This window comes from Danio rerio, chromosome 20 (genome assembly GCF_052040795.2).
Source record: "Danio rerio strain M-AB ecotype USA chromosome 20, GRCz13ab, whole genome shotgun sequence".
Classification (NCBI taxonomy): domain Eukaryota; kingdom Metazoa; phylum Chordata; class Actinopteri; order Cypriniformes; family Danionidae; genus Danio; species Danio rerio.
Window position 1 is genome coordinate 50,472,183 of NC_141040.1, and position 12,990 is coordinate 50,485,172.

The following is a 12,990-nucleotide window of genomic DNA, read 5'->3' on the forward strand; positions in this document are numbered from 1 at the left end:
GAAAATTTCCTTGGTTTGTTAATGATGACTTGGAAAACATTATTTTAAGTTAATGGGAGGGCAACTGGGCAACACGGTGGCGCAGTAGGTAGTGCTGTTGCCTCACGACAAGAAGGTCGCTGGTTCGAGCCTCAGCTGGGTCATTTGGCATTTCTGTGTGGAGTTTGTATGTTCTCCCCGTGTTTGCGTGGGTTTCCTCTGGGTGCTCCGGTTTCCCCCTCAAGTACAAAGACATGCGGTACAGGTGAATTGGGTATAGATAAAATTGTCCGTAGTGTATGTGTGTGAATGAGAGTGTATGGGTGTTTTCCAGTGATGGGTTGCAGCAGTAAGGGCATCCGCTGTGTAAAAACATGTGCTGGATAAGTTGGCGGTTCATTCAGCTGTGGCGACCCCAGATTAATAAAGGGACTAAGTCGAAAAGCCTTGATGTACATGAATGTTAGAAATGTGTTATCCTACTACAATACAAAGTTACTTGTCAAATAAATTAAAATTATAAAGATTATTTTGAGTTTAGGTTATTTAATTAGCTTGTTTATGAAGTCTGCAGAGTGATGCATGTAAAAAAATTACTTTGAATTATTGTTTAAGTAATTTGTGATGTATGTTAACATGTGCCCCCTTAAGGTACAAGTTGCCACTGCCCGACCCCACCACCACTGCTAAAAAGTATGGGGGGAAAGATCAAATTTGCCAAATGCGCTTTTTGAAAAAAAAAAAAAGCTTCTTACAGATTTTCTCATGAATATATAAGTATATATACAAATACATTTCTTATTTTTATAAATGTTAATGAATAGGAAGTCTCCTAGATGATGATATGCTGTGGTAAATGTATTCAAATAGTACTGTTCTCAGCTTAAAAAGGAAAGATGATATAAATTCCATCCATTTATTCAAAGAAAACTGCATTTTGAGGGAACTAATAATGCAGTATTATGCAAGTGGGTTACTAAGTGCAAGTTTTTGAAAGTGATACCTTTATTTTTTCTGTGTAAACTACCATAATGTTAGCAGGAATTGTTTTAACAGTGTTGTTACAGTTTAAAAAACTTCACAAAACACAAGGAATATCGGTAACACTACAATAACAATACATGAATGATGATGTGGTAATATGTAAACTAAACATTATTTTATTATGGACTAATGATGATTTAATGCATGTGATAATCATGAACTAACTTTATTATGAGTCACATGAGTTCATGTGTGAATAACAGCTACCTTAATTACTCGTTACACTCTCAGTAATAAAGGTACAAGAGCTGACACTGGGGCAGTACTTTTTTAAAAAGTACATATTTGTACCCAAAGAGTCCACAGTGGTACCTTAAAAGTGCATATTAGTGCCCAAATGTTCCCAAAAGGTACCTTTGAGGTGCCATTATGGACCCTTTAGATATAAATATGTACCTTTTTAAAAGGTACTGCCACATCATGCTAATTTTACCCATCATGAACTCATGATATGTTAATGTATAATTATGTCATGACTTTACTTGGAGAGGCACATCATCATTAACCCATATTTAACTACTCATGGGCAGCAGGGTGGCACATGGGTAGCGCTGTCGCCTCACAGCAAGAAGGTCGCTGGTTCGAGCGTCGGCTGGGTCAGTTGGCATTTCTATATTCAAAGACATGCGCTGTAGGTGAATTTGGTAAGCTTAATTGTCCTTAGTGTATGTGTGTGAAGGAGTGTATGTTTCCTAGTGATAGGTTGCAGCTGGAAGGGCATTCACTGCGTAAAATATATGCTGGGTAAGTTGGCAGTTCATTCCACTGTGGTGACCCCAGATTAATAAAGGGACTAAGTCAAAAAGAACTACTCATGGACTCCTTATGCACTTCCGTCTTATTCAGTTTACACTGAATGCCAATAAAAAATGTGTTCTTTGGACATCAACATGAGCAGTTTAAACACAGGAGTGATGAGTTGTTAGGGAGGAGTTAATGGTGATGTGCCCCTCCAAGTAAAGTCATGACATAGCTATACATTAACAGCTCATGAGTTCATGTTGGTTACACTTAGCTTAAACTTAAATATGAATTAACACATTAACAACATGTACTAACACGTAACTAAGGTAGTCGTCAGGCCCGTATTGGCTAATCGGGAGGACTGGGAGAATTTTTGGCCGCGAGGGCCGGTGTTTCTAGCTGCTTGCACTCTCAGCAGTCACACTTTTTTTCATTTATTTGACAATAGCCTCACTCTTTTTATTCATTATTTTGCCGCAGCTCCGCTCTTCTTATTTATTGTCTCGCAGCCCCATGAGCAAAATGCAGCCTGCAAGGTAGTGATGATGTAATTATTATTCTGGCCATATGAGTGGAACAGTGCCATTGTGGTCCAGTGGCCAGTATGATGTTTTATGATGCCGTCAATCTGAGTTCGATCTAGAGATCTGCGCGGGACTAAATTTTGAATCCCGCTCCCGCCCACACCCGCCAGGTTTAAGCCCGAACCCGACCGCTCCCGCTTATATTAAGCACTTGTTGTCCCGCTGCCCGACCCGCCACGTTTTCTACCCACCGCGCCCGATCCCGCTAAAGAGCAGGGGGAGAACAAAACCGAAAATTACCCAGTTATACAGTCCAGACAGCCTATAACAAGCTGTCTGCATAAACACACACGCACAGCACCAAGCACACACACACAGACAAAGCTCTCTCTCTCTCATTCGCGCGCGCGCCCACTAACGCCCTATTCACACGGGGCGTCAGCGTCAACGCTTCCCATTCACTTTGAATGGGTGACGTCAGGCGTTGCCGAACTGCATTGTGGATCCGTCGGCGACAATTCAGAAGCGTTCCTCGCTGCAGAAGTTGGGACTAGCTCAACTTTTCAAGCGCCGACGGAAGCGTCAGCCAATCAGATCGCTGTATGCAAATACACCAGCTCAGACAGTGGCCTATTGCTGACTGAATTTTATTGGCTGACGCTGCTATGACGATTTCAGCTCCAACTTCAGACACGCCTTCAGTCAAGCGTTGACGCTGAAGCCCCGTGTGAATGGGGCGTAACACACACTCATAAGCACCAAGCACACACACAGGCAAAGCTCTCTCTCTCTCATTTGCGCGCACACACACATCTCTCATTTGCTCGTGCGCATACATACCCACACACACACACACAGCAACAAACAAGCTAAACACAGCATCGCGCTATTTCATTTACACACATACATAAGCATGCTCACTCAGGAGTCGGGAGCGATATTGCTAGACAGCCCACTACCGTCCCAAATTAAACCCATTACCCACCGCTCCTGTGATTTATTCGGAAATGTATAGGTCTGCGGGAATGCAGACCTCTAGTTCGATCCTTACCCGAATAACTCTTTTTTTTTTTTTTTTTTTTCATTTTTATTGTTAAGACATATAAAACTGTAAGGTTGTTGAACATTTGAAGTTCTAAAGCAGCTGTTTTCCTGAAAAAGACGTGATAAGGCGTGAAAACTGAATTGGAAATGACCTTATTTTAATATAGTCAGTTGTGTACTGAGGTGGCCCGGTCTAAGGCTTGAAACTCCAGGGCTGAAAAGGAGTCCCACTCCGGCCCTAATAGTCGTTATTCACACATGAGCTCTTGTGACTCATTTTGCAGTTAAAGTTAGTTCATGATTAATACGCGCCTTAACCATCATTAATTCATAATAATGTTTCGTTTACATATTAGCACATCCTTATTTATGTACTATTATTGTTAATTGTTAAATGAATATCTTTTATATTTGGAGAACTTTGTTTTTTTGGACTATAACCCTAAAGTTAACAACCAGGGCCAGATTACCATAAGGGCTAGGTGGGGCTGAAGCCCCAAGGCGGGGTAAGGAGGGAGCTATTGATTGGCTGATGAATTAATTTGTGCCATGATGCATGAAACGCCTCTTTGCATTATGCTTTCGAATGCCGATAATGTGGTGTTATTTCGGCTCTCTGCTGTTCAAAAACAGTGATGCTGCTAAACTATGGCTCGGAGAGGCTGTAGCTTAATTAGAGTTTTGAATTTCCCTGTTTAGTCCTCTGTAAGGGTGATCAGACGTCCCATTTTTTTCCCTAGGAAATTTCCTTATTTCAGCTCTACTGTGAGAACGGTCCAATATAGGACAACTAAGTGCATTGTAGAACTCAAATTAAAATGTAAACAGAATCCTTTATTAACATGCATAGAAGAACCACTCAGTGAAGAGTTCTGAAAAGAAGCACATGTAGGTTCTTAGACTGAAGCTCTATTGAATTGCTGTAAAGAACTTTTTTTAGAATGTAATTCTAAATTTGCTTGTTCTCCCCATGTTTGCGTAAGTTTCCCCTACCGTCCAAAAGACATGCAGTATAGAATTAATTAAACTAAAACTGGCTGTAGTGTACTGGCTGTGAGTGTGTGTGAATGAGAGTGTGTGGATATTTCCAATGTGCGATTTAAAATTTTTTGTAGTATACATTCGCCAGTGAATCAAATTCATGAATGTATTTAAATTACATCTAATTTATTAATAAAATGTATTTTTTCAGTGTTTTGAGGGACATTTATTGACAATTTAGAGGTTACAGTAGGCCAAACTATACAAATTATGTGTCTAAATTTGCTTTTTTGTAGGCTATATAAACACCTATTTTACAAGAAACGTGTTTTGTGAATGCTTGAGATGTCTATCGTGCTGTAGAACTGGCATTGTCAGACTGCTGAATGATGTTTTTCCTAGCATTGATTGGTGTGATTGAATGCATTACAGTGGTATGAACTGTTGGGGGAGGGGTCAATTGTATATTCATTATATATTTTTTTTAATATTAATATTTAAGAAAACTAATATTGAAGAAAGCTATTTAATATCTATTAAAGGGATGACCACCCTTATACATCTTGTTTTGATGTCCTTCAGGGGGGATCAAGCATTAATTAGGGGGGTCAATCCTCCCCAAACCCCCTTTTAATTCCCACCATGGATGTTTCCTAATTCTGGGTTGCGAATGAAAGGGCATCCGCCACATAAAAACATTTGCCAGAGTAATTGGTGGTTCATTCTGCTGTGGCGACCCCTGATTGATCAGGGACTAAGCCGAATAGTGAGTGAGTGTTAAATGGAGCAATCAATGGCAATTCAGAACCTTTAAGAGTGTAAAATCCAATAAAATGAACACATATGACCAAGAACTGGCTCAGTGAGCTGCATACCATAACAAATCCACAGATAACAGCACCATTCAGACTTTCTTTAACAGGAGGATGTGATAAAAGACTAGTTTTCTGTTTGTTCATGTGACATTCAGCATAAAACCTTTTAATGAAACGTCTGCCATACTGAAAACCAGTCTTGTTTTATAGGCCTGCATTACACTCTGAGTGAAACAGTCACACTTTCATTTTTATATCAAGACAATATTATGAATACATGTATAATATGTAATGTGTAACTTTAACAGATTGATTAATTTATTTTCCTTTGGCTTAGTCCGTTTATTCATGAGGGGCCGCAACAGCGGAATGAACCGCCTGCTTTAACAGATTGCTTGGAATGAATATAATGACACACTGTTAGTGCCGCTATAGTGTACATTAGTATGGAAAGTATGTTTCTGTGAACGCAGTCCTGTACTCATCCACCTGTATAGCCTTACAACATTATTAACAGCCTTTCCTGACATTTACAAATGGTTTCCTGTGGCCTCACAGGGTGAAGTGGAGATGCTTTCTGCATGTCAAATGGTAAGCATACTAAAACATGGAGATGTAAACAGTATGTGAAGAATTACAGTATTGACAACTTTATTTGATATATTGTAAATGATTCCACTTGTTATTAGACTATACGATTATCTCAAACCTTTCTAAACAAGTTGATCTCTCAGCTGAATGTTCTTCTCCCCTGATGCTGCTGAAAGAGTCAACATGTCGAGTGTATAAAAGGCAGTGTGAGTTGTGGCACATCTTTAACAGTGAATGTGTTACAGTGACGAGCCGTTCACAGCTGGTGAAGACACATTACAGTAGTGTCTTAAGTAATCTTTATCTGTTGTTTTGCATCTATTAAACTTCATATGAGGAAAGTCGCAGGAAACCATACTCACCCAATGCTTCACAATGAATCTTACAGCAGTGAACCAAACTGATATGTGCGAGGACTACTCGTGTCCAGAGAGATCTGTTTCTTTATCTGTCTATGTGATTCTGTATGTGGCCGCAGCAGCTGTGGCTCTTCTGACCGTGTGTGGAAACCTGCTGGTCATCATCTCTGTTAGTCACTTCAAGCAGCTCCACACACCTGCCAACATCCTCATCCTCTCTTTGGCTGCGTCTGATTTTCTCACTGGAGTGTTTGTGATACCACTTCATTTGTCTTTGGTCATTGAATCATGCTGGACTTCTGGATCAGTCATGTGCTTGGTTTTTAAAGTTGTGAACTTTCAGGCAACAAGTGTTTCTGTTCACACTGTGTCTTTAATAGCTGTCGATCGCTTCTTGGCTTTGAGTTTTCCCTTTTTTTACTCTGAGAAAATCTCACTGACTGTGGTCTGTACAGCAACTCTGCTAAACTGGTTGTTTTCACTCATTTATAACTTCACTCTTCTGTATGTTAATGGAAACTTCACTGATGTTGTGCGTCCAGCAGTGTGTTTTGCCATCACAGATGGGATTTCATCAATTATTGATCTTCTGCTTGTGTTTGTAATGCCATGTACGCTCATTATAATATTATACACTCATGTTTTTGTCATTGCTAAGAAACATGCGACTGCTATAAGAGCCCTTCAGGTTCACAACAGCACAGAATCCTCTAAGAACAAAATCAGCGACAAATCAGAGAGAAAAGCTGCGATGCTGCTGGGGATTCTGGTCTTTGTGTTTCTCCTCTGTTTGCTGCCGTATTATATTACAGCTTTAGCGATACCATACAATAGTGAAAACACACTTCAAATCAGAGATGTTGCTGTGATATTTTTCTTTCTGAACTCCACCATTAATCCCATCATTTACGCTTTATTCTATTCCTGGTTTCAAAAAAGCATCAAATTAATTTTCACATTTAAAGTCTTTCATAAAGACTCCTCGCTGATGAATGTGATGTAGGTCACAGAATTAAAAATAAAAGACTCCCTTCAGTTTTCCTGTTTTCATAATACATGCATTATTATGTTTTGCAATATAGTACTAAACATTAGCATGAAAACATATATATTGTTTTCATTTTATCCCAGTGTACGGTTTATATTTTCAATTCCTTCATGTCACATGAATGCAATCATAGTTTATATAACAAACTAAATGGTAAAAAGCAAAACAGGTCAAATATGAAGTGAGTTTTGAAAGACAACCATTGCAGCTGATCCATTGTTTACATTATAAATCAAGTTAATAAATTATATTTGTATAAATAAATGTGTTGTAAATGTGTATAGCATCCTATGGTTTAAAACAGTATGTCTTCTTAAATAAACAATAAATTAAGTAGACACCACACATGACTTGATATCACAGGGTTCATACGGTCATGAAAAACCTGGAAAAGTCATGAAATTTTGACATGGCATTTTCCAGGCCTGGAAAAGTTTTGGAGAATCTGAAAAACCCATAAAGTTTTGGAAAGGTCATGGAAATTAGTTTAACAAATATCTGTATACTTTATGTATAGTTGTCTTTACTTCTTTTCTGTCCATGGCCAAACACATGCTCTCACATTATTAGTGCTGCATTGTCTAAATAAATTTTACATAGATATAAAGGTTCCTTCAAACTAAATAGACTCTTGCATGTATTAATATATGCTGTAATGAAGGTGCAATGTTTTACTTATTATTTACTTAGTATATATACACATACATTACATTACATTACATTGTTTTTGTTATATATGGTTTTACATAATATGTTTAGTCAGTTTGACTAATGTAAGTTGAGATTGTACAACTTTGTTTAACTCAGCTGAGCAATTTAAGGCAGTAATGTGTTTTTTTTTTAAGTGCATACAACACCAGTCAACAGCCAAGACATTTGGGTCAGACAAAGGTTCCCATAATGGTTCATTCTGCCAATGATGTAAATTCCTTCAGTCTAAAGGATTCTTTTTATTATCATTTACTTTCATTCGGCTTAGCCCCTTTGTTTATCAGGGGGTGCCACAGCGGAATGAACTGCCAACTTATGTTTTACACAGCGGATGCCCTTCCAGCTGCAACCCAGCACTAAGAAACACCCATACACTCTCATTCACACTCATACACTATGGCCAGTTTAGTTTATTTAATTCACCTATAGCGCATGTCTTCGGACTGTGGGGGAAACCAAAGCACCCGGATAAATAAATAAATAAAAACTATTCCTAAAATTTTATACAGAGATATCTTTTTTTTCAAAGAGATGCTTTCCTTATATATATTTGAATGTATATATATATATATATATATATATATATATATATATATATATATATATATATATATATATATATATATATATTTGAATGTCATTGTAATATAATTTTAATATTATATAATTTATTTATTTTATTATTGCTTTATCTTCTGTTCTTAATGCATTGTCAGTTCAAGCATTCACAACAAAAAAGTCTTTCACCAGTCCTTTAACAGGGTATATCAGACTTTTCATTTCCAGTCAGCCAGGTCAAGCGCTTATAGTGGACTAAAGTGCCATTAAAAACTGCAGCATTTTAGATCTGATTATTTTTTAATGAGTGATCTTCACTGCCTTATATTTATAAGATATAAAGTGAGTCTCAGACCTGACAAGAAGCACTGAATTAAATTCCATTGTTCCCTGCGGTGTCTTTAAAATATGGAAATGTATTTTATCCCAGTGTTTCTGCGCTAGCCTGCTACTCCTGTCAGCACTTGGGTTTAAAAGGTCTTTTACTGTGTTTTACGCTTGAACAGCTAAATGAATGTTTAAGTCTATTTTACTGATTATATTTCAATTACAACATCAATGCTGTAAAACACATGTGTCAAACTCAGTTCCTGGAGGGCCACAGCTCTGCACAGTTTAGTTCCAACCCTAATTAAACACATCTGATCAAACTAAGAGCATGTGGAGTTTGCATGTTCTCCTCGTGTTGGCATAGGTTTCTTCCGGGTGTTCCGGTTTCCCCCACAGTCCAAAGACATGCGCTACAGGTGAATTGAATAAACTAAAATGGCGTAGTGTATGTGTGTGAATGAGTGTATATGGGTGTTTCCCAGTACTGGGTTGCAGCTGGAAGAGCATTCGCTGCGTAAAATATATGCTGGATAAGTTAGTGGTTTATTCCGCTGTGGCGACCCCTGATGAATAGAGGAACTGAGCTGAAGGAAAATGAATGAATGAATGAATTATTGTTCATTGTTAATAAAAAAATCATGCCACTCCATTTTAGACATTCATTCATTTTCTTGTCGGCTTAGTCCCTTTATTAATCTGGGATCGCCACAGCACGTTTTTACGCAGGGTGCTTCCAGCCACAATGCCCTTCCAGCCGCAACCCATCTCTGGGAAACATCCACACACACTCATACACTACGGACAATTTAGCCTACCCAATTCACCAGTACCGCATGTCTTTGGACTGTGGGGGAAACCGGAGCACCCGGAGGAAACCCACACGAATAAGGGAGAACATGCAAACTCCACACAGAAACTTCTTGCTGTGAGGCACTACCTACTGCGCCACTGCGTCTCCCTCCATTTAAGACATTTATGTGCAATTCCATCCAAATAGGCATTACATTTTATCTATCCCAAATGTGAGTTATGTAATTCTCCAATAATTATTTTAATTCTATTCAATTAAATCGTGATTGAAACTGTCAAAAAAGATTTTAATATATAAATTTATATAGATAGCCCTTACTAAAAAAAAAACTCCAACCTCCAGAGGGCGCCATCTCTGCCTTAACCTCCACAGACCCTTGACGGAGACGTTGGAGAAACTACAGCTTCATAGAAATGTGTTTAACGCTGTTCTCCTCCAGGCGGCGCTCGACGGACCAGAGACTCCAATCCCACAGAACTGACACTCGTATAACATGATGCCATATGTAACAGTCGTTCAAATGTTAGTCAGTGATACAGAACGAACACAAGGGAAAAAAGGTAAGTTTAAAAAGAAGATGGGGTGTATATCATATTGAAATATTAAACTAATTTATTCATTTCCCTGCTGAAAAATCCAGCTTAAACCAGCCTAGGCTGGTTGGCTGGTTTTAGCTGGTTGACCAGACTGGTTTTAGAGGGGTTTTGGCCACTTCCAGGCTGGTTTCCAGCTATTCCAGCCTGGTCTTAGCTGGTTAGGCTGGGAGATGACCAGCTAAAACCAGCTTGACCAGCCTAGCCAAGCTGGGAGTCCAGCCAAAACCAGCTATATCCAGCTTAAACCAGGCAGGTCAAGCTGGTTTTAGCTGGATTTGGCTGGTCATTTTCCAGCCTGACCAGCTAAGACCAGGCTGGAAATGGCTGGAAACCAGCCTGGAAATGGCCAAAACCCCTCTAAAACCAGGCTGGTCAATCAGCTAAAACCACCCAACAAGCCTAGGCTGGTTTAAGCTGGATTTTTCAGCAGGGTTTCTTTTCGGCTTAGTCCCTTTATTAATCAGGGGTCGCCAACAATCAAACACACTCATTCACACACATACACTTAGTGGCGGACTGGCCATATAGAGACCACCTGACAGTCAATCTGGCCTGTCACCATGACTCTGGCCTTAACTTTTACCGTACACCACACTGCTTTTAAAGCCAACTGCACACGACTTTGGCTAAAAAGTAGCTGAATGGAGTGACAACCTAATAAAATATGCTCTACTCTGCCGTTCTCATTTCATATCAGGTAAATTCATTGAGGTAAATTGGGTTTTATATTCTGACTTTCTCCTTAATATTATAATTTCGGAAAGGCATTATGAGCAAATTCTGAATAGTGCAATCATATGACTATCAAAATACAATTCTGTTCACTGTCATTTAGTGCTAATGCTGTTTTCAAGTCATGCTTTAATGCGATTTCAGACTGAATATTCAAAGTAGCATAGTAAACAATATGAGTGTTATAATGAACGAATGTACGAATATAAAAACAACTTTACCTCAGTGGTAAGTTCCCGCTATGCTGAATCATACACATCACTCGGTTTTGATTGCAGCAATGATTTCAGCAAGAACAGTTAAATATGGTGAATTAAACTGCGGACACTGAAGGCTAAGAATGAAATGTAAACATGTACCCCATTTCCAATAAGTAGAAAGAAACATTGGTCAGTTCTTATACAGGACATCCCATAATATATGTGTACTTCACATGAAACCTTTTTACTGCTCTGTTTTGGAGAAACGGGGTATTAACATAATATAAAGTCATAAAAACCCAATTTCTAATAAGTAGAAAAAAAAACAATGGTCAGTTCTTACACAGGTCATCCCATACTATATGTGCAGGGGCGGACTGGCCATTTGGCAATTCTGGCAAATGCCAGAAGGGCCGGACCAATTTTTAAATCTGGGCTGGTCAGTTTTTTTTTTTTTAAATATGTATTGTTTTAAAGTGCAGACAGCTTTTATCTCTTGCTAGATGTGATATTATGATGATAATAATAATAATAATAATAAAAATAATAATAATAAATGTTAAGCATTTGGCCCAATCGGCAACTGCCACCTGGATTTTAAGATGGGTCGACCCAATCTGAGGTTACCCATACATAATCAAAATCTGGCAAGAATGTCATATTATTTCACCATATGTAGACTAAATAGTGAATGTGCGTGTCTGTGGGTGGGGGGCTGTGTCGGTGTGGTAATGTGGGCTGGTGTGGCTACAGTGCCAGGGCTGAATTTTTGTCCCAGTCCGCCCCTGTATATGTGTACTTCACATTAAACCTTCTTACTGCACTGCTTTGGAGAAACGGGTATTAACCTAATATAAAGTGCTATAAAGACCGCATTTCAAATAAGTAGAAAAAACAATAGTCAGTTCTTCCCTATGTACCTGTAGGTGAACAGCTCCTCCGGGTGTGGCCCTGGGCACTCATCCTCTGCTATTTCTTCCTCATTTCTTCTGTCTTAAATGTCCATATGTCAATTGATAACTTTGGGACTGTATGATGATGACAGTCAGCTCAAGTAAATCTGCTGCAGCCTGAACTTGTTTTTCGGTTCAAATAATGTACCAGTCTTTTCATAGGTCTGGTAAGATGAGCTTTTTTATTGGCTACCGAAATGCTGGTCAGTGCGTGGTTGAAATATTATTTTATTTACAGTAACTAATTGTGATTTTAAAAGTAACGAAGTAGATCACTCAGCTTAATTTGTACTTAACTACAAGTAAAATTACAGGCTTAAAATTCTACTCATGAAAGTACAATTACCCTAAAAAGGTACATAATAGGCCTTTTTCACACTTCCTGGTTCCGGTAAGCGAAGCAGTGTATCACAACATCCGGTTCAATGCAACGCAGTAAGAAAGAATGGCTGAGTCGTCTCATCGCTGTTATTGCAGCGTTCCCGGCTGCTCAAACTCAAAACAACGTCACCCTTACCTCAGTTTCCACGATTTCCCGAAAGATGAAGAACAGAGGAAGTCATGGGTAAAATTTATCAGACGGGATGAAGGTCCTTTGTTTCAAATTAAACGCGGGAGTACGTTCGTGTGCAGTATGCACTTCAAAGCGGACGATATTTACACTACCAAAAGTGGAAGGAGGAAGATAAATCCTGGTGCTGCACCTCGCCTTTTTTCCTGGAATGACTGGAGTACAGACCGAGTTACACGTGAGTCACCTTTTCAACGGGCAAGTACTCGGCTTGGTGTTGATGTTCGTGTTGACCGCACTGCTCCAGCCGTAGCTGTGCCGATACTCCCTCAAGCAGACCACGACTATGCATGTCAACCATCACCTGGTATGTACAGCAGAAAACATTTTTATTTAAAAATATAAGTTATTATATTTACATTATAAACGGATGTACTGTATTTATAGACAGTTTACATA

At 38.9% G+C, this 12,990-nt stretch overlaps 2 protein-coding genes across 2 annotated transcripts in view; both read left to right on the plus strand.

The window, feature by feature from the left end:
- Positions 1–12,990, plus strand: part of LOC147839468 (uncharacterized) — a 101,419-nt gene that overhangs the window by 87,048 nt on the left and 1,381 nt on the right. Inside the window, exon 3 of the mRNA XM_087298857.1 lies at positions 12,376–12,898. Coding sequence (XP_087154983.1) covers positions 12,466–12,898 — 433 coding nt within the window. The 5' untranslated portion in view covers positions 12,376–12,465. The remainder of the gene's footprint in view (positions 1–12,375; positions 12,899–12,990) is intronic.
- On the plus strand, positions 5,949–7,472 carry taar14b (trace amine associated receptor 14b). Its single transcript, NM_001082884.2, is given in 1 exon segment — positions 5,949–7,472. A coding segment is annotated over 1 exon segment (987 nt). The 5' UTR covers positions 5,949–6,097; the 3' UTR covers positions 7,085–7,472.